The following is a 27,952-nucleotide window of genomic DNA, read 5'->3' as shown; positions in this document are numbered from 1 at the left end:
TCTCTCTCTCTCTCTCTCTCTCTCTCTCTCTCTCTCTCTCTCTCTCTCTCTCTCTCTCCACACCCACATGCACATTAGAAAATGCTTTCTCCTTCTCTTTTCTTTCTTTTTCTTTTTTCATTTCATTTTTCCCTTTTCTTTCTTTCCTTTCCTTTTCTTTTTTTTTTTTTTTGCATTGAAATAAAGAACTTTTGTCTGATAAGTAGCAGTCATTTGACCTCAGATCATTAAGTGGAGAAAATCTAAACAAGAAAAGGTAATGTTTATAAAATGTTGGGAAAGCATCAGGATTTATGAGCCAGACATTAAAGCTTGTAGAAGATTGTGTATAATTACAGCAATAAGCATTTGTGTGAGAAGTGGCTATTATGCTTAAGAAAGATGGCAGCAAAAATTCTCAAGACAAAACGTGAGTACAAAAGGGGAGGGTGATAGTGCTTATGAAGTCATTGGTTAAAGCAAAAGAGATAGGGTGAAAACTATACTGAAGATGAGTGGGAGTAGAGTGTGCACACACACCCCACAAAGGGAGAGGAGTTCAGTACGTGACAAGCACAACTTGACTGCACAGACTCCACTTACTTGATCATAAAGTCACTTGAGACATGGATGGGCAATCTCTGACAATCCCCAACTTACCTTTATGACAGACTATCTAAAAGTCTTCTACAACATTATTCAAGAACCGTTTGGTTAAAGTCAGGCAGATTAGCGTCTGCCATGCATTATACTGGAGTCTTTTACAGATTAGAAACATTCATTTGCCCCAGAGCATCTGCATTTCTGACTTACTCCAGACCCCATCCATGACTTTGTGGGTCGGGCTTTCTCCTGATAAGCCAGCCGGAGGGAAAACATGTTGATATCTAGTCTCCATAATGTTGTGCATGCTATCTGTAAAAGATGAGAGTTCCCATGTCCCGAATGGAGACCCACAAATCAAGCAGGCTAGTGACTGGCTTGTCCCCTTGCACTTTCATGGAAAAGAAAGCACCCTGGAGAATATGTGTTCCACAGCAAATGCTCAGGTAAAAGAAAATTAACTGTAATTATTCATAAATTATAATCAGCTGAAAGTCTCCGGTTTTTGTCAGTGGACAGTGGGACACACTGAGTCTGGAAACTGCATGAGTTTCCACTCTTGATTCTGAAATCTTCTCATTTTATGTAAAAGCTGCTAATTTTGCAGCTGAAATAATTTGGAGACATTTTCCAACTGTTTACTCACTGGTATTTCATTTTCGCACCCATTATAATCAATCACACATTGCATCTGTGTTTGTGGTGCTTATCAGCTGCTAATTTTCACAGTTTTCGTGTTAATTTGGATCTATAATATGATTCAGTTCGTTCACAACTTTTATAGTTCATATAATCAGATTCAAAATATTTCTATGCAAAGGCCTAACATTTCCCATAACCAAACAGACTTTTTGAGATAGGGACAGGGTTATATTTTCCAAAAGTGAAAATGGCAGGTAAAGGCCTTCCCCACAATGATGCAAGGTGCATTCAGACACCGCAATCAGCTACACATTGTTAAGGCTTTGGAATTCATCTATTACAGAGCCTTGGCTTCCTGTCTCCTCCTTGAGGGTGTATGTGCGTGCGGACACTGTAGCATCATTCAGACCCGAGGAATGTGGATCAGGGAAATTGCTCAAAGTAGTATCCCCTCATTAGTCACAATGGTTAAACAGCAAGCAAACTTCAAACATTTCACTAAAACCAAAGACCTAAATAGTGAGACTATGCAGCTCGGCCCTTTTGGGATGGCGGTGGGGGGGGGGGAGTCATATTTCTCTTCAGTAGCTGGATGGAGTTAGTAACTATTGACTGAGTAGTCTCCTTTATATCATTATTTCTCTGTTTATTCTATCTGTAAGTGACTGCAGTGACTTCTGACCCTTTCTTCTCCTTTCTTAAGTAAATAGTGCATTTTATCATAATGCATGAAACTCCATAGGAGTCAGAGACTGCCAGTATTCTCCAGTAAAGAAGAAAAGAAAAGGCAAGAGGACACAGAGAAGAGGATTGTGTAGACCGGATAGAGTGTATCCAGATTTTTAAATTGGGTGAAGGAAGAGAAGTGAGGAAAAGTAAGCCAGACCTGAGTCCAGCTGGAAAAACTGATGCATGCCCCACGTCCTTCTTGGGCCTGGAACAGACCAAGATTAAAGAACAAATATATCCTCTGATGGAATATAGCAAGAAGTAGCCTTGAGGAATGAAAGAGTCCCCTGCCTTACACAAATCCCAAAACAAAAGAGATTGGGAATGTAAAGAAAGCATATATGTGGTATAATTGCATGGCCTCACTGTTCAGTTATTCCTGTGCTAAAGTTTGCTTTAACGTGGAGTGCTAGTTCCTCTAGAGGGTATGAGAAGCCTTCCTCACAGACTTGTGCCTCTCCAGGGAACCTGGGCAGCAGGTACCCATGTGCACAGGCTGGGAACCTTCTGGTCCCCTTGACCCCGACATTCATAGTGGCACCTAGGTCTCCTGAGGTGCTGCGTTTCCAACAAGAGAATTGAAGGGTGTCTGTGTGATTGTGTCTCACAGTGGCTCCTGACTGTCTGACCGTAGGTGGACAGAGGTGTAAAATTAAGCATATGCTATTAATAGAGCTGCTATTTGTACAGGAGAATGGGTGGTTCTTGGTAGCAATAGAGAACCTTTGTTCTCATGGCCAGTTTCTCTTTGCTGTATGCTGTCTGCACCCTGAAGCACCTCACTGACAGCCTCTCTCCCCACCGTTCTTTCTTCTAGCTAGTCTTCTCGTAAATAGGCAAACTCCTCTTAATCCATGCCACAGCTCCTCAAACATCCCTTTCTGTTATGCATAGCCATTTTTGCTCTGCAAGTATGTGTATTTTGTGCACAAATAAAGCATTATGTATATATCTACATACATCACCTTATGTCAGTATTATAAATCTAATGGGGAAATGAACAAAACATACTTTATAATGACATTGTAAATCAATTAAGAAGTACAGCTCCATCCTAGTAAAGCTTCTGACTAGGAGATTGTTGAAGTGTAGATTATAACACGTTGAAGTTAATATCCTTAATGATAAAGTTGTCTTGATCTGGGAGAAGGAAAACCTAGTCTAGCTTGTTACAGTTTGTGTAGTCATCTGGATATGTTATTTTAAATGAAAATGCAGGTGTGTAAGCATGCACACAAGATGTTGCCTTCTATTCCCCTGTCCTTTTCCATAGGAATCAGGAGAGTGTTATTAGTGTCATTTTCTCCTGCCAAGAAAGCATTTCTCACATATATATATATATATATATATATATATATATATATATATCAACCTCCTCTTTGCTGTCCTAACCCAACTTGACAGCCAACTGATAGCGCTAGCTTCAACCAGTCTCCCTCTGACCATCTCAGGAGTTTGTAGAGCTGGTGCCAGGGCAGAATCTTTCCAGGCTCCAGTGTGGACCAACTGCTGATCAACCCTCATTCTTTGCAAGCTTGGCAGGTCCCTAAGGGACTGGTTTAATTTAAGGTATCTTGGAAAACAAGTGGTTTTATCTGCTTATATGTATAACCACCAGGGGGAGCTCTAGTTATCCCATTGATGGACGGCTCTGCAGAATGGAAACAAAGATACAAAAACTAAACACCAGGGCTTTGCTTTTATGCAGTATTATGTTGCAGCCAGTTGCACGGAACAAGCAGGCTTGGTGACTACAGTCTTAAAGCTGATCCCTCTCTAGTCACACAAAGAAGAAAGTGAAGCCAAAAGAATCAACTGATTTGCCTAAAAATCACACAATTGAGGAAAGGCCTGTACTCAGCTTGGTAGATTCTCCATCTGCTGTTGCTGGGGTGAATAATAGATCATGTATTTGGGAACATTATGTATGTGTGCATATACACATGTGTGTCTGCATTGTGGGGGTATACATGTTTATTTGCTGTATCTCTGTATAATGTATACATAGACACATGCATAATGTAGAAATACACTGGTATATACTGTAAGCACATGGATATGCATGCACAACACATATGAGTATCCATACCATATACATGCCTGTATATACATCATTGTTGTGGACACACTATATCCATATATATTCATAATACATATACAACCATATAGAAGACATAGTGCATTGTATGTGTACATGTCAGTATATGAGGTTAGTATAGTATGTGATATTATTAGCTTGTGGATGCCAGTTCACCTCACACACGATATTCATGAACCTGTGTTTGGTTGTAAGAACTGTGACACTGTTCACTTAGCTTTCCCAGAAATCATTGTTGGCCTCTTTTATTGTCTGTCTCAGGTCCTATTTTACTGCTGTGACCAGATACTCAACAAAAAGGCATTTAAGGGAGGAAGCCTTTGTTTTATTTTTTATTTTATTTATTTATTTTTAAAACAATAGTTTCCCATTTTACATACCTATCCCAGTTCCTAGTCCCTCCCCTCCTCCAGCTCCCCACACCTAGCCCCCACCCCACCCCTCATCCACTCCTCAGGGAAGGTAAGGAGAGGAAGCCCATATTTTGGAGCACATTTTGAGGGAGATGGTCCATGGTGGCAGAGCACATGCATGAGGCAGTAGTCACATTGCTTCTGTGGTTAGGATGCGAAGAGTGGAAGGAAGCAGAGTCAGCTACAGAACACCGAGGCTCAGCCCTAATGAGAGTTTCCTCCAGGGAGGCTAAGCCTCCTAAAGTGCCATAAGTTTTTAAAGGACCGCCTCGAACCCGGGACCGTGTGTTGAAATATGTAGGAAAATATTACGTCTTGTATCAAACCACCATGGTTCCTAATTTGCCACTGAAAGGAGATTTAAAAATTGAGGAGAGCCAGGCCGTGGTGGCGCACGCCTTTAATCCCAGGACACGGGAGGCAGAAGCAGGCGGATCTCTGTGAGTTCGAGGCCAGCCTGGTCTACGAGAGCTAGTTCCAGGACAGGAACCAAAAGCTACAGAGAAACCCTGTCTCGAAAAATCAAAAAAAAAAAAAAATGAGGAGAACATGATCAAATGGCTAAAATGGAGAGTTATACAGCTTTGGGTGGGGCCAGAATCTCCTGCCGCCATAATGATATGCATATTTCACCATTCATTTTTACATCGACATCCGTTGGCTATGAGGGCAGCCTATAGTGGGTCTACAGAAAGAACCCTGCTGGAAATGGGCAGTGTTTTGTGCTCCATGGATTCACCCTTCATAGAGTAAAAGTATCAGATAAAAGTAGCTACAGGTTATGGGCTAATTCTTTAGTCTTTACCACAGCCCTAGCAAGCAGTGCTGCTGTTAATATCCTCAGTTTACAAATAAGAAAACTTTGGCACAAAGATAAGTAACTTGTCTGGGCCAAAAAACAAGTTAACGCTCACTTAAGCCAAGCCTTGTTCCTTGCCAGTTAGGTCCCACACACTGAGCTTGTGTCTGTTTCCCCCTTTACTATGTCTGCCAGGCGTTGCGCATCCACTCTGACTGCCCCCTCTTTGATGCAGAGGATGGCAGCTACGGGCAGTGGTGGTGTTCATGTTTGAAGCTCTTGAGTCCACCGCCACCAGCTGCGCTGTGTTAAAACTCCAGCCAAGAGCAAGTCCAGAAATGAGCCAAGGCACTAGACTCACATAGTTTCCCACATGTGGACACCTCTCAAGACGAGATTGTGCTAGATTCGTCTCCAGAGCCAATGGTCTTCTGCCTTGCTGGAGCTCCTATGACATCATAGCACACTGGCAACTCAAGCCATGCATGCTCCCCCAGCTTTGAAGGCTGGAAGCCTATAATCAGGATGTCAGTAGGGTTGGTTCTTCTGGATGCTGTCTCATTGGCTCATGGATGTCATTTTGTCTCTTTGCCCTCATAGCTCTTTCTTCTATGTTTTGGGGCCCTGGTCTCCTCATTTTTTAAGAATGCTACTCATACTGTCCCACCCCATGAGGCCTACCCTGACTTTTATTCAATCCTTTAAAGACCTTTTCCACATAATGTCCCATTCTGAATTTGCTGAAGCTGTGGGTTTTTAGAACAAATTTTGGACCATAACAATTGCTGTCATCTTCCTGTGGTTGCTAAGGAGATAGTAGAGGCTACAGAGAGTATGATATACCCATGTGTAATCTTGGAACAGTACTAGACCCCGACTGTAGGGCCTGGGCCCTTTTCCATGTCAGTACCTTGTCACTCTCCAGATACTAGCTGTGCTGATCTTGTTTACATTTGTCATGCATGGCCTATGATGCCCTGTCCCTGAAGTAGCCATTTTCCTGCCTTTGCTCTGACTAATTTCATCCTCTTTGACAGTTTATAGAGTGTCTGCAATTCTGATAACACTGAGTTCTCCACTGACTATCAGAAAAAAAAAAAACCTGTCAATCCCAGGACAAGCTTCCAGAAACAATCAGGAACTGGGATACCCTACACCATACTGACATCAGAAGCTGCTTCTGCTTGTGCTACCCCATTGCCCCCATGTACCTCTCAGCCTCCATTTACATCTTTCAAGCATTTGTAAATTCACAAGCACTTGTGTGCTGGTGCACACACACACACACACACACACACACACACACACACCACGGTTGAAATCTGTCTTGGGTCTTGGTTGCATTTGACCCTTCATAGTTGTCTCATAGTTATCTTCATAGTTATCTCAACCTTTACTTCCTGTTTCTCCTGTGTTTTGCAGAGCATTGTAAAGATGCTTCATATTTATAAACCTCCAAATGTTCTCCTGAAATCAGTTACTCACACTCCTCTGCTGTAATGAATTCTATCCATCTTAAAGGTTACCACACTGTCACCGCTTTCTCCCAGCTAACAGGACTTCTGAGGAAACTGAGCCAAGATATTAACCATTAGCCACAGATTGTGTTGCAGACTTCGCAGGCAAAAGGGCCCTCGAGACCCTGCTCCAGGGCCTGGCAGCCTTTATGTTTTGCTTAGACTTGTTTTTGCTTGACCTATGCAAGGCATCTTAAATTGTTCGAGTAAACTGCTGAATCAGTTAGTAGCTCTTAATTATAACTTTAAGAAATGACACAAAATGTGTAACATTGGGTATTTTCCAGTGCATGGTCCTGTGGTGTTGAGATATTCACACGGCTGTGCAGCAGACCTCCAGGTCTTCACCATCTTCCTAGCTTCATTCTACATCCATTAACTTCTGTTTTGTCCTTTTCCCCAACCTCTGTCAACCGCAATCCCACCTTCTGTTTCAAAGAATGTGATACTTGGGGTACTTCATGTAAATGGAGCCACATAGTGTTTGTCTTTCTGCCACTAACTCATTGCCCTTAGCATAACACCCTCAAGAATTGTTCATATGGTAATATAAAGCGGAACTGCCTTCCTTATGAAGACTCAACCACTCCCATTGTTTGTATATGCCGTGTTTTCTTTCTTCATTCATCCATTTAAAGATACTTAATTTGTTTACACTTCTCGTCAGAAATAATGCCGGGGAACATCGATGTACAAATATCTCTTCAGAGCCATGCTTCCATTGCTTGTCATAACAGATCCAGAAATGGGTTGCTAGAATGTCACTCAGTATGCCTTTTGTCTCAGCCACTTCCAGGAACTTTGACTCTAGAGGTGGAGCTAGCTCTCTTAACCCAAAGTAAGTCTCATGAGAGATCTAGAGTCAGGGTGACTGATCCATGCAGATGTTTTTTTAGACCAGAATGCAGTGACCAAGCAATAACAAGGACAATAAGACTGGATTGGGTCACTAGGATCCCTGTGCTGGAAAACTAGGCTGTTTCTCCAAACAGGAGAGGTAAAATGATGTCGAGCAACCCCAACTTTGTCTACTGGAGTCTCTCCAGATAGGCAAGCAGGCTAGAGTCATACTAGTTGGACTAACCTTTTAACTCTGTTATTGGATAATCTCAAGCAATTGAATTGCTCTATTCCAGAGTTTCTATGAAAAAAAAAAAAGCTGCTTTTGAGAATTACACAAGCAAATAAATGCAGAGACATTTAGAACAACAATCAGCACCGAACAAATCATAATTAGTATGAAAATGGCTATAATACAAGATGCAAGAAATTATACATTAAAATCTAGAAGTTTTTGCTTCTTATGAGAAAAAGAGGCAAGGCAGCACCAGCTTGTCTCTGTGACAGTGTTAGGATACAGCAATGCCTATGTCTGGTAGATGGCTACTGGCACTCGGGATATCCTCTGCGCCCTATCACTCCTGACCCTTGGCCTGTCACTCACAGATGTCCCAAGACCTCTTTAAGTTCTGTTCTCAGATTTCTGCAAACTAGAAAGAGTAAGCAACTCAAGTCCTCACTGTAGACAACAACAACAAAAAAAATCAGAAGAAAAATGTTGATCCTATTATGAAGTAAGCCCAAATAAAACATTTTCTTCTTCATACCCCTTCCTGAGAAATGTGTGGTGAAATTGCTTTTCTCTTTTTTTCTTAAGATGTTGTCTTTGCATGTCTCCTTTGAGAGAAATCTTAAAGTATCTTTAACTGCTCTTCAAAATGAATGCCTTGCACCTGGGGAGCTCCTGCCACTTCTCAGAGAACCTAATGTCCACCGCCCACTCCCACTATGACTGTGAATTCTGGATAGCACGTCCTTGGCAGACAGGAGCTGAAGAGTGGTACTTGTCTGTACCCACTTTTCTTTGTACTGCAGAACATTCCCAGCTGTCTCAGCGCCCCTGAGCAAGAACCAGTCTTTCTATTCAGCAACAAAACACAGGGATAAATTAGCCCTGGTATCCCCTGGGAGCACTGCAGCCAGTGTTTAATTGAGATGCTTAGAGTGGACGCTTCTTGCCACTTCAGAGACACAACTGACACTAATTGGAAGCTTCTCTCCCGGTCCCTATAGGCAGGCTCAGTGCTGGTCACAAAGCCTAAAAGTTAAGCCTGAGCCAGCCCTACTGCTACACTGTCCACCAGTGTCTGGCCAGAGTAGAGGATTCCCCAAGCTACAGAGAGGCAGTTGAGTCCTCAAGCATGTTCCCATGGCTGTGACTCCTGTACCTCTCATGGGACGGAAGAAAGAGGCAGGAAGGGAGGGAAAGAGGATGGCTGCTCCAAACAGCCATGCTGGATATGCAGTTAGGGTTGCACCCTGGGAAAGCTGATTTGGGAGGAATTACACCACTGCTAATTGTATAATTCTTTTTCTGAACAACTTCAAAGCATGAGGAGCATAATGCAGTTTTTATGAAATAGGGATATGTTAACCCTGACTACTGTTTAGCCCTAATGACGTAGGCAGTCACGCCAAGTATTCACAGAGAACTCTGGATGCCGAGGTTCCTTATGTGAAGTGGTATAGTATTTACATGTCACCTACACAACCTCTCATATATAGTTTAAATTAGCTCTAGATTACTTACAATACTCAATATAATGTAAGTATCATATGAATGGCTATATTGTTGAAAGGAAATGGCAAACAATCTATTCATGTTCAGTCTCCAATGCTTTAATAATATAATATAATATAATAATGCTTTATTCGTGACACAAAGAGATACCTGCATTATTTTACACACTCATTATTTCAGGAGAAGCTGAATTAAAATAGAGACTGGTTCATGTGTAATTGGAGACCAGAAAACCCTACTATCTGCCATCAGCAGTCAACAAGAATACCAGAGATGTGAGTCAATTTGAGTGTAAATGGCCTCAAACCACGAGCTCTGCTGTCTGAAGGTGATGAGACCTGGAAGTCCCCATGCTTGGACTCATCAGACCACATAGGTATCTTTAAACCACACTTGATCTCCACATACAGATACAAACAAGGTCATGAAATCAAGTAACACAATGCAGCTCTACTGCACAATATCAAAACCTTAGTCCTCCCTTCCTCTAGGGGCAGCGGCACCTTTGAGACCTGTCTCACTCTTTCCTGGAGTAAAATTAATAATACTTATACACTGACATAAAATGTCAGTGATAGTACATGGTAAGGAAAGAAGACCAGACGAAAGGGATACATTTTTATATAATTTCTGTATGACTAGAAGCATATTCCTAAGAAGTGTGATTGTAGCCATTTCTCTAACATTGTTCATGGCATGAAATGGTATTTCCAGCATCCACCTTCTTTCTATAGCCCTTCTTGGCCTTTATTAAGAGCCTAGACTGGTTTTGGCGGATTATTTAGTGAAATAACCCAAACCTTCATTCTTGAAGGGTTTGAGCCATTAGTAGTCTGCCTGGAATGGATTAGGATAGTTTTCCATTGACCTTAATCATAGGACATTGTGATTCTGAGAATTGCCCTAAGGGACAGCCTGTGTTCTAGAGAGATTTTGTTTCCTACTTTTCTTATGAGGTACAGTCCAGTTTTCCGTGGGCAGTCTGGATTAGTTACACAAGCCATCATTCTCACTGTTTCTTAGCCTTCAATGATATGAAGAGTCAAAGTGATGGTGTGAGAAGTCTTAAATTTCAGTTCAGCGAAATCACTGTTGTGTCTACTCATAGAACTCTAGGGTGAAGAACCTTAAGCCTGCAGAACAAAGGGGTGAGAGAGAAGGAAGCAGAAATTTCGTTAGTGGGTAATTCGGGGATGATGGTAGATGATATCACTTCAGTTCCACCCTTTGAGTCCCGGCTTTGGGGAGGAGAGCATCATGTATTGGATGCTGATCCCATACATGTAGCCTCCTGAGAGTTGTGCTCTGCATCATATTCTACCTCAGTGCTATCTGCATCTCCAAAAGACCACAGTTCTGCCAGGATGTCAAGAAACAAGGACAATCGGTCAATTTCTGTAAGCTTGAGTCCATCACTGACACAAAAAATAGTGCAAAAATATTGCCTTGAGACCGTTGAATATGGAGTAGGTGGATATATTAATTGTGGGGTAATATATCGAATTTTCTTCATATGCTATAAAATTTTCTTATGTATGTGTCCTTTAAAAAAACAGGCCAGAAATAAAAGCAAGCAAATGTAAATCACCATGATTATCCTAAGAATGAGTAGATGAGTGATTTTACTCCACCAATTGTTAGTATTTTCTTGAGTTTCTAATACAGAGGGGAAACATACTTACTTTAAGACCAAAAAAAGAAAAAAAAGAATCCTAATAGAAACATACCAGGTAAAATTTGGTGCTAGTGAGCCGTACTTTCCTTTCAGGAAAGTGAGGGATGCCTCAAGTCCTAAGGACTGACCTTGAAAACTTGGGGCTGGACCTCAGCATCCATGCAGGTTATTTTTGGGGATTGGTAGTTTTGCTGAGGTGAGTGTTTTCTGACCAATAAAGCCGAGTTATTTTGGTCCACCATAATTGTGTGTTAGACAGGTGGTTTGTGTATGAAACGTTTAATTTACTGGCTGTGCAGTCTGTTGACTTTGGATAGAGCTAGAAACAATTCTATACAAGTTTCCCCAAATGATGGGCTCAGATGCTGATCTTGTCGCCCTTACAAGCAGATACACATCACCAAGCCTGCTGGAGTGGCAAGAGGGCTCCGTGGGAAAATCACGGTGTGACTTTTCATGGTCTGTACGCTAACCACTCTCTGGGATTGCGTGGCCTTGGGATGGTAATTTTGCAGGGTATGTGTGTGTTATAGAAGAACACATTATATGAGCATAAATATTAGTCACTTAGATTTTCTTTGCATATTTTTATTTTGGGGATCTCTGATACTGTTTTGGAGGGAAATTGTCTTGAAACAACACCTGTCAAAGTGGTTTTCCATATTTAATACATATGCTTTTATGCATGAGCACAGACCCAGACAGCAGTCTGAATAAGTCATGTTCACAGTTTGTGCTAGTCTGTGTGTCCCAAACTTTAGGAGATGTACACAAAAAAGAAGGCAAAATAATGAGCTGGCCAGCTAAGCTGATGAGGCTGCAGCTGTGGGCGGTGATGTGGTAATCCCCAGAGACCTAGGCTTTAACAGCCATTCAGCATCCCTTAATCTCCCTGCAGCCTGCTTGCTCTTATATGTCTCTTCATGACACCACCATGGCAACGTATTTTGAGGGAAGGGGTAGAATAATGAACATGCATTGCCTCTGAGACCTTGAGGACAGATATCCAAAATCAAAGTGTTGGTAGGCCCCACACTGACACCTATAGTGGTCTGATGGCTGGAAATGGAAAGTTTTAAGGAAAGGGTAAGTCCCATTTTGCTTGTAATGCGTCCGGTGAAAAGAAGAGGAAAACATGAGAAAGGATGTGGATGCTGATATCCCTTGGGCTCCTCGAGGGTAAAGCCTCCATTACCTAGGGGTCTGTGATGGAGTGCAGAGCCAGAGCCACTCAGTCAGCAGAGGAAGGGACCTCCAGAGATTCTAGAGCTAGAGCAAGGACAATCCACCACTAGATCAGGAGAATGCCATGGAGACCAGAATTCAGGAAGTCACTCACCTCTAGGCCAGCCAGTCAAAAGAAGAAAAAAAGCAATGTAATAATATTAATTGATCTGGAACTTCTCGGCCCCTTATGCACCTTCACTCAGGTGGCAAGAGTCCACCGCATGGCTCTGTTCAGTATAAGGTTTATAATGTGGTCTGAATCCAAGACAGGAGCTAGAACATCTTGTACTTACTCTACTGAACAGCTTGAAAGCTCCTTGCATTTGATAGACTTATAAATAGTAATACTTAAGAAGCCATCAATATGAAAATAAAAGGAACAGGTTAAAAAAATGTAATCTATGTTAAAAGAAAACAGCCGTCACCTTGCATTTTTAATTTGTTTTTGAAAAACCAAATGAAGGGTTTTGTTAAAGATATACAGGGGCAGATTCATCTGTAATGATTGGCCTTCACTCTCAGTACAACTAAAAGGGGGGGTGGGGGGTGGAGATGAGGGGGTGACTGGCCTGATGCCGGATGGGATTCTCAGGATCATGAGAGGCCACGTAGGCCCATGGATGGGAGCCTCTGAGATGTCCATTTCACAGTGACATTGCAGGTTACTTGTCATCTTTCCTGAGCTGTGTGAGGTGACTCACAGCACTCTATGTCTTTAGTCATGCAGAAGATTAGGTTTTGATGTCCAGACTCTCACATTTTAACCAATAGTATGCATTCCACTTACTGAACGTATCAATTACTCTTTGTTTCATCATAAACTTAAGGCTCATGGTGCGGCAGTAGAAAGAGGCCTCCTCACTAGGGGTACCCAGCCCCCAGGTGCGGTGCCCTTGGTTTTACAGTTCTAGACCTTCCATCTCAGAGGACAGGCAAGGATGCTTGAGAGGACACCCAAAGGTGCATAATGTTTGTGAGAGGGTTGTCTGACTCCTCTTCTTCTTCTATTGGGAAAAATCTGTTTTATTTCTAAGTAGCAGTGAAGGTTAAAAGGAATTATAACCATTGTTCAAGCCTAGAAAAATCTTGGATAGGAATATCTTAACAGTTCAATATAACAGGCAAAAATATTCTCTATTTGGCTGATTTTATATTAAATTGAGGTCAGAAGTGGTAGTTCTGTGGTGTATTATGGGAAGCTATGCAGAACTGGGCCCCAAACACTATCCCTCAAGGCCTAATGAAGAGAGATAGACCATGGAGAAACTTAAAGTGCAGTGGGTGATGTTTTTCGTAGATTGCCTTGTCCTTGGGCGGATGACTCACCTGCTCTGTGACAAACCCGAGTCACAGTCACTTACTTCCAAATTGAATCCCTTAGCAACTTGGCAAGTCCCAAAGGTCCGTTTTCTGAGGTGTTGATTAAATAAAAGTCACGTAGTTTTCATACACTAGGTGACCTGGAGACAGGGTTTCTATTTTGACAGTGGAAGCGAAGGCTTCCTTTGGTTCTTGGCAGCAGCAACTGCCCTCCCCTCCCAGTCTTCCTGTTCCATTCAGAGGCGAGGCCACAGAAGTACTTAAGGAGTTGAAACATTTTTATTAAAAAATACTTTCAAATACTTTGGAAATCTTGGCTATATGTGACTAGAATTTGTCCATTGAATTTAAAAGATCATTCAGCTTTAAAAAATTAAATTCAAATATTCTGGTAAAGTTCTGAGTATATTTTCTTGGTGAAAGAAGAACCTTGCTTGATTGAAAACTTGCCTAAGTAAACTTTTGTGATTTTTTTATATTTATTTATTTATTTATTATGTATACAATGTTCTGTCTGTGTGTATGCCTGCTGGCCAGAAGAGGGCACCAAACCTCATTACAGATGGTTGTGAGCCACCATGTGGTTGCCGGGAATTGAACTCAGGACCTTTGGAAGAGCAGGCACTGCTCTTAACCTCTGAGCCAGATTTTTTTTTTAATGTGCTTGCCCCTTTTCTGAGCCTAGCAGAGTGTACCTGTTACATGTACCCTCGAGGGTAGATAAAATAATTTGTTGATGGAACTTTTAAGATGTTGTATCTATTTAGTTATTTTCTCTGTATGCATGTGAGTAGGGGCTGCATGCTATAGCACACATGAAGAGGTCTGGGGAAAGCTTCGAGAGTCAGTTCTCTCCTTCTGTTATGCAGGTCTTGGGAGTCAAACTAAGGCTCTCAGGCTTGACAGCATGTGTCTTTACCTGCTGATCCATCTCTCTAGCTCTGAGCTTCTTGTGCAATTTGCAGAATTGGAATCATGGTATCTGCACTGGAAGTATCATGAGAATTAAACAGAAGATAGATAAGTGCCAGTCACTTGAACAATACAGAGTGCAAAGGCCCAGTTCTATGATGAGGCTTTGAAATATATGTCTTGACCTGACCTCTCCCTCATAGTAATTAGTCAATACTCAAATATTGTAGGTGACTCTCAAAGCCATGGCATTACCACCAAAAAGGAATCCTGCTTGGCTATGTGCTAAAGAAGATATGCGTCTTAGTTAGGATTTCTATTGCTTTGATAAAATACTATAATCTAAAGCAACTTGAGGAGGCAAAAGTTTATTTAATCCTATAATTCTCATGTCACGCTCTATCACTGAAGTGTGTCATGGCAGGGATTCAAGGCAGGACTCTGGAAACAGGAACTGAAGCAGAAACCGTGGAAGAATGCTCTTACTAGCTGAATCCTCATGGTTTGCTTACCCTGTCTTCTTATATAACACAGGGTCATCAGCCTAGGGATGGCATCACCCACATCAATCATTAACCAAGAAAATGCAAGGTTGACTTGCAGTTAGGCACTCTGATGGAAGCATTTTCTCAAATGCGGTTCTTCACAGAAAATTCAGCTTGTGTCTAGTTGACAAAACAAAGGGAAAAAAACCAACAAGGACAGCTTGTAAACAGAAAATGGAGCCTTACTTTAATGAGAACTGCCTTCAAGCACTGGCTACCAACACCAACACTGTGACTACTGTAGTTAGAAACCCAGCAACCTCTATCAATGCATTGTTCACCTCAAGAAGTCAAACTGTCTTTCAGCACAGTAGAAGTCTAGTTAGTCCAACGTGGGTTCATGTGCCACATCTAGGACGGCTGTCTTTAGACGTTTTGTACCAAAGTAAGGAAACACTGAAATTCTTGAGTACCAAGGAAACCCACTTCCTCCCATGACGCCACCCTCACTGAAACATGTAAAAGACAGCCAAGAGTCACCGGACCATTTTATTTGTAGTTCTTTTTTTTTTCTTTATTTTATTTTTTAATTAAAAATTTCCACCTCCTCCCATTTCTCTCCACCTCCCTCCTATTCCCCCTTCCCCTCCCTCTCCAGTCAAAAGAGCAGTCAGGTTCCCTGCCCTGTGGGAAATCCAAGGTCCTCCCCTCTCCATCCAGGTCTAGGAAGGTGAGCATTCAAACAGACAAGGCTCCCACAAAGCCAATACATGCAGTAGAATCAAAACCCAGTGCCATTGTCCTTGGCTTCTCGGTCAGCCCTCATTGTCAGCCACGTTTAGAGAGTCCGGTTTGATCACATGCTCCATCAGTCCCAGTCCAGCTGGCCTTGGTGAGCTCCCATTAGATCAGCCCTGCCGTCTCAGTGGGTGGGCGCACCCCTCGCGGTCCTGACTTCCTTGCTCATGTTCTCCCTCCTTCTGCTCCTCATTTGGATCTTGGGAGCTCAGTCCAGTGCTCCAGTGTGGGTCTCTGTCTCTATCGCCATCCATCGCCAGATGAAGGGTCTATGGTGATATGCAAGATATTCATCAGTGTGGCTATAGGATAGGGCGAGTTCAGGCACCCTCTCCTCAGCTGCCCAAGGAACAAGTTGGGGACATCTCCTTGGACACCTGGGAACCCTCTAGAGTCAAGTCTCTTGCCAACCCTAAAATGGCTCCCTTAATTAAGATATATACTTCCCTGCTCCCATATCCACCCTTCCTCCATCCCAGCCATCCCATTCCCCCAAGCTCTCCCCATCCTCCCCTTCTCCCTTCTCTCTCCCCATCTCCCCTTACTCCCACCCCAACCCCACCCCCAAGCTCCCAATTTTTGCCTGACAATCTTGTCTCCTTCCAATATCCAGGAGGATAACTATATATTTTTCTTTGGGTTCACCGTCTTATTTTTACAATAAAGTTTAAAATAAATTAAAAAAACATTCATAGTAATTACATATCCATCCTTCAAAACATATACACATAGAAACCTTTTGGTCAAAGTTTTGATGCCCACATGTTAAGAAGGAAAATTTTACAACCTTCTACATGTAGATTGTATAAACAAATCATATTAGCACACAGGTTCTTATGTACTGGGCAAGGTGCTAAAAAGTGAGAAGCCGGGAAGGAAGATTTGCCTCTAGGTCATACTGCGATTGCTCCATACACAGAGTTGAGGTAATGAGTCAGTGAACTCACTGTCTGACAAAGGAAGGCTGCCAAAATGTTCTCCAGGTTTACTCAAGCACATCCTAAATTGGATTATACTCATGTGTGATACAAATGAATAAGTCTAGGAAATGTAAGGCATGAGTCAGGAGACTTTGAAAATAAAGCTTTCTTCAGTAGAAGCATCATCATGAAGAATATGTGTTTCTTCAGTCAGATAAAAGTAAACGTTTATTAGATAGAAGTCTTTCATTCTGAGAAACAGCTATATTTTGAATGACTTAATCAGAAAGTGTCTATGTGTGTTTAGCTTATATCACTTGAAATTCTATAAGATCAGTCTTTATCATATGTATGATAGCTCCATGCATGAAGTGAAATTTTTCTTAGTCTATGCTTGTTTCCAACTAGTGGGGAAACCATGTGCCAGTTAACACGGCCAACACTTATCTAGAACTCACTCTCGGTCCATTTGTCCTGGATGAATGGAACCAGCTTCCTTAAGAGCTCTGATGGAGAGGTTTTGAGAAGATTTTGATACACCCAATTTCAAACACACATACATCACTGGACTAGTCACTCTTTTCACATTAGCCACGTGTGTTTCATCTCTTACCACCTTCTGTGACTAGGGTAGGATGGGAGCAATGGACTCACGCAGAAAATGAAAACTAGGTTACAAAATGTTCACTTCAGTGAAAATGAAGCTCTGATTTATAATGAAGTGAGTCTGTGCTTCCTCAGGCTGATATTCTAATAGGTACATTAGGATTCTAGGGCTAGACATATTTCATGCTCTGAAGGAATAAGGATAGATTGGTGCAAAGAAAAAGATATTTGACTCAATATAACCAGCTCTATTTTTTTCGGTTCGTTCATGCTTTCCAAGTCTTCATCATCTTTTCTTCCTCAACATAGCCATAGTCTATGCTGAGTTTCCTATACTTGCTACCTTCACCATGGGATGGTCTTCAGAGGCCTTGGCGAATTAATTGACAAGGACATTAAGATAAGATACTAAACAGTTTCTATCAAAATAAAGAGGATATGATTTTGAAGAGTAATAGGTCAACTTGACTTCATGAGAACTGTGAGAATTAGTGAGAAAGAAAGAGAGCACAACACTTTCCATGTAGCACTGATAGCAGAGGGTCTCTCAGAGGTTAATCTTAAACCCACCTCCTGTAGCCTCCCCAGAATATTTGCACATTTGTGCACATGCAGCCATGTATGCTGAGCCCTGTATACATAAGACACTGCAACCCTGGCCACTCAGCAGCACCCACTTCCCAAGATGCCATTAGACTACTCATCTCTACCTTCCAACAAGCTTGTTCCAAAACCTGCTTCAGTAGTCAGCTTCATGAGTTCTCCATCTAGAATGACTGTTCCATTCACTACATTTCCTGACATAGAGAACCATGGACTTCATCACCTCAGATCTTCAGCTACAGCCCTGTGCTTAGATGTAGCTTTAACCAGTTATGTTTCCACTGGAGATCTCCAGGACTTCCATAGGAGCCTTCTCTAGGTGTTCTCTACCTTTTCGAGAACTGCCGTATTGAAAACTCTAGCATCGTTCCATGTCTCCTTCCCAGATCCAGGCATTGCAAAGGTTCTTCTTCCTTATATTACAGACATGCTCCTTAACCACTGAGAACCTCACTAGGGTGCAGGAGACAAGTCTTTCCCTCAGGACCTAACTAAGCCAGTGGAGATACTGACATATGGTTGAGCAGATATAGAATACTAGTGATAACAAATCCTTCTGAATATCAGGCATTTTCCAGTTCTCCTCTCCTACCAGATTTATAAAGGACTATGATGATATGATAACAATGCTGCCCAATTATAGATCATTAAGCATAATTTTTGTGACAGGTCCATTATTTTTGGCATATAACATAAGAAGAGCTTTTTAAAATTGAGTGGAATGATGTAGCCATCAGATAATTTTCTTCTTTCACCTCTGCTTTTTTTTGGCCCTTGTCTCTGATAAAAATGAAAGTTATGAATTGAATTTATGCTAAAATGCCTCATTTTAACAGTAAGGACTCCAGATATTTCTAAGCAATGAATGGGAGAGAAAAAGCCTCAATTTTGATCCATTTGCAGCATTTTATCATTTTGTTTTAATAAATGTCAGCATTTTTAGTGTGTTTGTGTAGCTGGGGGTGTGCGCCAGTGGTAGATTGCCTCTCTAAAATATAAAAGACCCTGAAGTTGATGCCTAGCATCACAGAAAAAAAAAGTAGTTATGCTGCTTTTCCTGACTGCTAATCACTGAAGCAATATCTCAGTAGACAAAAAATAATTGAATAGTATTGCCTTACAGTGAAAAGATATAAAATATATCTTTCATTTATGAGCATATTTTACAGAAAATGTGTTTAAAATATATCTTGAGCAAAAAGTCTATTCAGTTCAGATAGATTTTATTGGGCTATACAGCAGGAATTAATTCAAGGAGGAATAGATGTGGCCTAAAGCCTTGCCTATTAGAGGAAAAATTTTTTGTTCATGTTTCTACAGAAGGTGCTGATCATGAAAACATAGTTAGTAGCCTCTTGAGTCTTTGGGTTGCAATTTTTAATTAGTGAAACATTTTTATGAAAGCACTGATGTTTATAATCCAGTGGAATTGCTGCAACTTGTTGTAATCGCTTGAATTCAAGATGGTAATTTTCAAGTGTTGTTTTCAAAAGGAAAGAGGAACATGGTTGTTTAGAATTATTCTGAAGATACATAAAAAACATTTTGAAAACCATCGTGTGAATTTTCATCCCTCTGTCAGAAGCACTTGCCTTATTTTCTCTTTGTTCCCAGGACATACAGCACAAAGAACTAAGACAATGTAGGTTAAAATGAAGGACAAACATCAATTGTGAAATCAACTCTTGAGGACTCTCCTTTCTTGATGACTAGTGGCAAAAGAATATTATGTAACATTTTCCCTTTATTGATCAAACAATGAAAAAAAATGAATCCATTGTAAGTTTAGATTCTTCTTGATGGATGGTATTTCATCTTGAGGAGCATAAGGAAATTTGAAGTATTAGAAGTAGAAATGGGTTTGTTAAATCTGACCTTCAAGCCTTCTAGCTTGTCTAACACCATATGATGCCGAGTATCCATGGTTTACTTCCGTAGCCTGTGACTAACTGGGAACTGCTATTCAGTGTTGCTATGCAACATCACAAGAGAGCCGTGGACCACAGCAGGGACCCCAACAGTGATTGAGATTCAAAATGTCATTCCAAATGAATGTTTGTCATTTTTGTACCATACTAGATTTGAAAAAATTTATAAACTGAATCATCAGCAATTAAGGATTGAATAAATTGATATTTAGGGTTTGATATTTTTCCCCAATGACTCTGCAAAAGTTATATATAAATGAACAAGACAAGTAGAGGACTAAGAGTAATGGTCTAATTTTTTTTTTTTTTTTTAGTTTTTCGAGACAGGGTTTCCCTGTGGCTTTGGAGCCTGTCCTGGAACTAGCTCTGTAGGCCAGGCTGGTCTCGAACTCACAGAGATCCACCTGCCTCTGCCTCCCGAGTGTTGGGATTAAAGGCGTGCGCCACCATCGCCCAGCTAAGGTCTAATTTTTATACATATATTTTGGTTGATGATTTTATACATGCATTTTCATCATTTGTACATGTATTAAAAATGTCAAATAATTAAAAACAAATTCAGTTAATCAGTAAAATGTTTGTTACACAAGCATGAGGACCTGAGTTTGATTCCTTGGACCAAAAAGAGCAACAAGAAAGTCAGGGTAAGGGAGAAATGAATGGCAGCTGGCCGACTCATCCCTGGAGTCTAACTAGATAGCTCCAGAGTATCAGAGTTCCAAGTGGGGATTGTTGTATGGAGTAAGTAACATAGAGCTAATTGAAGGGCTGCATGGTAAGAGCAGAGAAGAATCATAAAGCTTGTTACCAACTCACGGGCAGGAAGAATTGCAAGCTATGTACGTCAGTGTGTGTTAATTACTTTTCTCATCTGGTGAAATTCCTGAAAAGGCAGCAGGGAGGGTTGAAGGGAGGATTGGTTGGTTTTGGCTTACAGTTTTAGGGTATAGCCCATTGTGATGGGGGAAACATGGCAGCAGTAGCATGAAATATCTGAACTTTTCACTTCAGGACTCAGAAAAGAGAAATGGACATTGGTACTCAGGTTGTGATTTTATTATCCAGTCTAGCACCTTGACCCATGGAGTAATGTCACCTACAGTTAAAGTGAGTCTGCCTGCCTCTATTATTGCTCTTAACCCAGTCTAGAGATCTTCACAGACATGCCCTGAGTTGTCTCCTAGAAGATACTGGGTCCTGTCAAGTTTACATTAGCCACTGGGGTACAGATACTGTTTCTTCTTTAGTCTTCAGTCTGCTAAGCTTTGCAGCTTGGCATAGTGCTGCACACTGGCAATCCCAGCACTGAAGAGGCAGGAGGATGCTGAGTTCCAGGCTAGCCTTAAAAGGAATCGGAACAACTCTTGTTCAGCAGTGCTCTGAAATTTAGTGCATTGCCTTCTGCATTTGTGTCTCTCCCACTCCCTCTGTAGTTCCCACTTGCTTCGAGCTCTTTTGTGAAATTTATATTCTTATAAGTGTTTATTTTTTCATGTTTTTTGTTGTTCAAAACTCACATAACACATGAAGAGATTTTCCTCCGGTTTCTTGGCTGTTAGTTGCTGTTGAGATATGATGTCTAGAGATGCGGAGTATGATTCATATTAACACACAGTAGTATCATTGGAGTGTGCACTTGCACACACCTACAGCCTATACCAACATCACAAGTCCAGGGGCTATATAAGGGAAAGGGATTGACTTTGGAACACAGAGTCTGGTTCTAGCCTTGAATCTCTAAATCTAGAACCTGTAAATCAACTGCAGCCCTAGAGTACAGCTAGTCTAGAGTGGTGAACTGCAGTCCTACAATCTCCAGCTCTATGCATGGAGTCTTCTGACATTCTCACTATGAATAGTTAACATGTCTCCAGTTAGCAGGATGATGGCAGAGTTCCCTACCAGGTCTCAATAGAGACAAACTCTAAAGTCAGCTGAAGGTCACACACAACTCTGCACATCATCTCCCTGTGTATTTCTTCATAATGCTCACAGGCATCAATCAACCACTCATACTTGGGTTCTGATACCTTTTAATTTTACCTTCCCTTCCAAGCTCATCTCTCACACAAAAGCTTATATTATCTCAAGTTACAAATGAAGACAGGGCCAAATGTTGAGTAGGAATGCCATGAGCATGCAGACCATGTAGACCACATTTCTAGCATCATTCTTTGAAGCTGCAGGTCAGAAGGCCCCCAGACCAGGATGGTTTACTTCTGTTTATTCTTAATGTTTTTGTTTGCTTGTGTAAGGCAGTCATTTTTATATTATTTCTTTAATTGTTGAAATTATAATTACTTCATTTCTCTCTTTCCTTTCCTCCCTCCAAACACTGCTATATACCCCTCCTTGCTCTTTTTCAAGTGCATAGCCCTGTTTTTTCCATTTATTCTTGTTATATACTTGTATGTGTATATGTGTGTGCATATATATGAAGTCATTTTAAGTCAATAATCAGACTACAAACAATTGCATTCATTATCACTAGTGTGAATATTTAATCACCATAATTGCCTGGAGGATGCATGTTTAAAGGGCTAATTAAGAGTTTGAAGATGTAGCTCCTTGGTTGGACACTTGCCTAGCATGTGCAATGCCCTGGTTAAATCCCCAGCACCATAAAGATAAATAAACAAAAAGACTAATTAATCAAGTGCCCAGTTTTTATGGGAAAGTTTACATTCAATTATGCATATGCATAAGGCCTTTTCAGAGTTAATATGTTTCCAGAGGGTGCTATGGGTTTGGCAGAGAGTCTTCCTTACTTAAATCTCCCTGAATCACACATTTCAGATAGGTCAAAGGGATATTGCCTGTGTTAGGAAGCATGACACACCCTGAGTGGCTTGTGTTGACCTGTCTTTGTGTGTCCTCTCCAGTGAGCCTGCCCCTGGGGCCTGGCAGCCACTGCAGCATGGGTGGAGTCTCAGAGGTGCCACCAGAGGCTGAGGAGACAGCATCTGTGGGCAGCTGTTTTGCGTCAGAGGATACAACCGAGGACTCAGGGGTGATGAGCTCTCCCTCAGATGTCATCTCTCTGGACTCGCAGCAAGACAGCGTGAGATCTAAGGACAAATGGTCCACTGACCAGGAGGACTGCAGCGACCAGGACCTAGCTGGAACTCCAGAACTTGGTCCCCAAAAGAGCCCATCGTGGGGGAAAAATGGCTCTGGGAACTCCATTCTAAGGTGAGTCGTGGAATAGCTGGAGGTGCAGACACCTACACCCACCTCCTAGTTTTCAGTGGAAGAAGGCTTTGTTAGGGTGATCCAAATAATAATAATCATGTCCCAGTGCTATGTGCCTTCCATGGATGTGTCCTACCCTGGAGTTAGCAGTTTGTTAACTCCAGTCCTATCTTCATGCTGCGTGTAGACATGAATATGTTTGTAAGCCATGCATCAGAATGCTTAGTGTGCCTTGACACCGGATCCAAAGGCACTGTAGTTGTGGCATGCTTTTCTACTCAATGGTGGTAAAAGTCACCCTTGATAACTCATATACTGTCATTCATGTATTTATCCTTTTTCATATTTATGAGCTTAGGCTATTCCAGATTTTCAGGACTGGAAATAATAAGTAAACTACATATATGTTTTTGTTTAATAATGAGAATTTTCCAGAGGAGAAATTAGATCATCAGAAAATTCATCAGCGACATGGAATATCATCAAATAGATGCTCTGTGTATCTATGGTACCCTGTCGTTCCATGTCTGCACTAGTGTTTGTGGTTAGTAGACATCTAAGCTTTGCTGATCCCATGGGTGTCAAATGGCATCTCAAGTATCTTCAATTCATAGTCCTTGGATAATAAAAATGACTATACAATTTGTTTACTATTTACTCTCACTTTTTATGAATTGTTTTTGTGGACTTTATCCTTTTTTTAAAATTATATGCATTGCCATTTTTAAATTGGTAACTTCTTCATTGCCTTTTTGACCATGAGGAGTTTCTAAGTCTGAAGTTTAAATTAAACTTTGTTATTTTAAATTGTACAACAATTGCCTTATGTCATATGGTTGATTGTGTCCTTGCCTTCCAACTGCTACAGTCTCTGCATATGTAAGGGATTGTTCCTATTACCTAAGGACTTAATTGGCTGAAACACTAATGCTAGCTTACACCAGGGTGCTCCTCTACCCGTGGTTCATTTTCAGGCATGGTGTGAAAAGAGTCTGGTTTTTAAACAGGATCCGCTTGGCAAGTTTTGGTAGTTACATCACCCTGGACTGCTTTGCTCTAGTCCCTATTGCCATCCTCTGACCTTGTCGGCTGGGTGAAGAAGAAAAATATCTGTGATCTCTAATCCTGACTGATACACTAAGTTATCCCCTGAAGAGATGGCCTCCCTCAAGTCTCTCCTTTCAGGAAATAGGTCGGAGAAGGTTTTTGGCAGAACTTTGTCAGCTGAAACATCATTCTGTCTCAGACCACGGTATACCGTGTGTGTGTTTCTGAATATGAAATACAGAGCATTGCCATGTAACTTGTAAGCAATGTCTGTAGTGTCAGAAGGGGTTGAAACTCAAGTGCTGGAACTGGCGTGGGGTGAGGCCAAAGAGCATCATGAAGGGAGCAGACAGTGTGGGTGGAGTACCTGCAGGATTCACCTGAAGATAGCAGCCCTTTTCTGGACATAACCTAGCAAGGAGGATACAGACCTTTTGTGGACAGTGTCTGAAATGTACCAGACATCTAGATTGGTATTTCACATCTCACAAATTTAAAATGCTGCTAAGTGATCTGAGCATCCACAGTCAGACTGCCCTTCAGTAAGTATATAGGGATGCCTTCACTATTATGTGATTCTTATAGAAGCACTTTTACCTGAATGCCTATCTGTAAACTTTCAGATACTATTCAGATATTTCCTGTGCTATAGCACTTCAATAAGTACATGTATAAATATTTTTGGGAAGTCACCATATTCTCCTCTTAGCCCCAGTGGGTTTTTAGAAGATCTTTTCCTTATTTTTTTTTATTCATTTTACATACCAACCACGGTTTCCCCCCACTCCCCTCCTCCCGCTTCCTACCCCAAGTCTCCCTACCCATCCTACCTCATATCCACTCCTCAGAAAGGATAAGGCCTCCCATAGGAATCAACAAAGCCTGGCACATCAAGTTGAGGTAGGACCAAGGCTTTCCCCTCTACATCAAGGCTGAGTAAGGCATCCCGAACCTTAGGGAGTGGGCTTCAAAAAGCCAGCTCATGTACCAGGGATAGATCCTGGTCCCACTGGCAGGGGCCCCACAAACAGACCAAGTCACACAACTGTCGCCCACATGCAGAGGGCCTAGTCTGATCCTATGCAGGCTCTCCAGCTGTCGGTCCAGAGTCTGTGAGCTCCCATAAGCTCCAGTCAGCTGTCTCTGTGGATTCCCCTATCATGATCTAACCCTCCCCTTTGCACCTATAATCCCTCCTCCCTCTCTTCACCTGGACATGTGGAGCTCATCCCAGTGCTTAGCTGTGAATCTCTGCAAGCTCTTGAAGACCTTGCAGACAAGGCCATGGGTTTAAACATCCCTCTACGAAAGGCCAACACGTGGTCTTTAGGATGAGTGCTCCCTTAATCACTGTTTGGAAACTCTTCAGTGTCACCTTCCTGCTGGGATTCACACTTAGTGAAGATGCAGGTGCATGAGTCACATGGCTAGAGAGAAAATGGCTCTCTTAATAGAAACAGTGGCTCTGGGGCTGGGAGGTTGGCTCAATAGTTAAGAGCTCTTATTGATCCTACAGAGGACATGATTGCAGTTCTCAGTGCTCACATGGTGGCTAGCAACTATCTATAACTATAATCTGAGCAAGTTGATACACTCTTCTCACCTTTACAGGCACCAGGCTTGTATGTGTAAGTATGTACACATACATACATGTAGCCAAACACTCATACACATAAAATAAACTCCTTAAAAACCATGATGGGTTTTGTGTTCAGTTCCACAGAATACCACACCGAAAACTTGAGTTGTAAAGAGGAAGAGAAGTGGGGGCAGGATTGAGGGTCCAACAAACTGTAGTAAGCTGACTTCTCAGCAGAATGCAAGTGGGGCCTGGTGGAGCAGGCATCTTCCAGATACCAAAGCTGGGAGGGGCCAGAATTAGGAAAGTTACAGCCCATTCCAAAGGATAGTGGCCCAGAATCTAGGTAACATTGTGAAGTAACAGAACTCACAGGACTGTAGCCTTAACCTTGGCCATTTAGACAGGGAGAAAGATAATAAAGAGTACCAACAGAAAATAGTGGTAGATGAAAGTAATAAGTAATATGTTTCCTGGCAACCTCCTAGGGAGGACATGCTTCTTGCCCCTTGTAGTACTTTTCCCCCCACTGTGTTTATACCTGAGTATGCACCCCAAGGGCATGAACTCTGCTCTGGGTGGCTAATGTTTTGTCTCTCATTCCAAACTCCTGCCTCTACCCAGCATAATTCCAAACCAATGTCTAGTTTCTGCAACTAATATTAATATGTCTATTTGTGTTCCCATTATGAGACATAATAATGGTATCAGACCAGGCTATATTATGTCCCTCCTGTCACCTCTGTTGCCAGACTCTAGGAATGTAGGGACATCAGAGGTTACCCTTTGCCATAACAAGCAATGTCGGGACTCTAGGATGAGAGTAGATTCCAGTAAGTTGCCACGGATACCCTCACTGTGCAGAGAGTCTCCAGTATGGGATCAGTCACTAGGGGGATAAGGAGTACCCGTGGTTTCCACTTTACTAGCACAAGGTCCTCTGTTGCCTCACCTCCAGTACTCAGGAAGTCACTAAATGTTGTTTGAACATCATGTAAAGACGAATTGTGGCCCATAAAAGCCCAAAAGGTCCACTTTTCTCAGGTATCTCCTTTCTTTTGTAGCCAATAGCATGTGTATTTGGGGTATAGGATTACCTGGGTTTAGATATTTAAATCTTAGGTACAAATATTATTTCCTCCCAAGCACCCATCCAAGAATATTTTGAGAACCATCCTCTGCTACGAGCTATGTTTTTTTTTTCCTACTGTGCAGTCATGTGGTAGACTTACTGCTCTGACTTGGTATGGCTGAGGGTAGAAACTTAGCTCATTGCCACTGGGACTGCTTCCTCATTGCTGCTTGCGTTGATGAATAGCACCTGGCATCCTTGGAGCCTAGGTTTTAAGTTGAAGAACATCAGTAGTAAAACTTGGTCTTCTGAAACAATAAAGCAAGTGGGGATGGTTGGCCATAATTCCGGTTTACTGTATGTGATACAGTTTGAAAAGGGGGTACTTCTCCATCAGCTCAATTGACGAGATCCAGTGGCAAAGTTTTCATTGCCCTGAATTCAAACTCTACCCTAAAATTGGTACATCACCTTTCTCTTGTCTTCCTCTAAACTTGGTACCCAAAATAAATTCCCAAGAGGAATTCTGGCCTAAAGTGGCATATGCATATGGCAGTGGTCCCTTGTTCTGGGAACACCCAGGAGTGCCACTCTGAGCTTCATCAGTACCTTTGCCCTAGGAAAATGGTCAATAATTCATGCTGGATGGACTTATAAATCTCTTACACCTGTCTGTTGTAGATGACCCGGGCCAGCGTTCTTTATTCTTACAGGATAGCTTGGCAAACGTGTGTCTTTAGCCCGCAAATTCACTTCCCCCTTCCATTTCTTCCTCAGTAAAGTTGAGATATGTGACATTTCCTCTTAGAATGGTGCCGGCATATGGCTTGCTAGCCTTCAAAAGCAGTGAGCGATGCTGTTCTTGTTGCTCTTGCTTTTGTTTACAGGTCCTGGAGGAGTAATAGAAGCAGGATTCTTTGGATAGTCCTTATGATCATTTCTAGCTCTGCTTGCCTGCCTCCTCTTCCAGCTATCACATCTTTGTCTGAATAGAAATAATAGGGAGAGAAGGGAGGAGCAAAAGGGATGCTGCCCCCCCCCTCAGAGGACCAAGAGCGGAGCTAGCAATGTTTCTAAGCAGTGGATCCCCAGAACAATCTGGCTGTCATCAGGCAGTCTGTCTATCTCAGCATCACGAAACTCTGAGTTCTAAGGTTCTTTGGGGGAACTTCAGTAGGGCAAAATGCTGGAAAGTGTGACTAAGAGAGATGACCCTGTGGATTTGGG

At 41.9% G+C, this 27,952-nt stretch overlaps 1 protein-coding gene across 4 annotated transcripts in view; it reads left to right on the top strand.

Annotated features, from left to right (window-relative positions):
- The window catches only part of Cobl (cordon-bleu WH2 repeat protein), a 221,182-nt gene that overhangs the window by 164,222 nt on the left and 29,008 nt on the right, over window positions 1-27,952 (top strand). For all 4 annotated transcript variants that reach the window (XM_026785116.1, XM_013350757.2, XM_026785115.1 and 1 more), the window contains one exon: window positions 22,718-23,027. In XM_026785116.1, coding sequence (XP_026640917.1) covers window positions 22,718-23,027 — 310 coding nt within the window. The remainder of the gene's footprint in view (window positions 1-22,717; window positions 23,028-27,952) is intronic.

Source organism: Microtus ochrogaster, linkage group LG1 (genome assembly GCF_000317375.1).
Source record: "Microtus ochrogaster isolate Prairie Vole_2 linkage group LG1, MicOch1.0, whole genome shotgun sequence".
In the NCBI taxonomy this organism is placed as follows: Eukaryota; Metazoa; Chordata; class Mammalia; order Rodentia; family Cricetidae; genus Microtus; species Microtus ochrogaster.
Note: the sequence above shows the minus strand (reverse complement) of the source record. Positions and strands in the feature narration are given on the sequence as shown.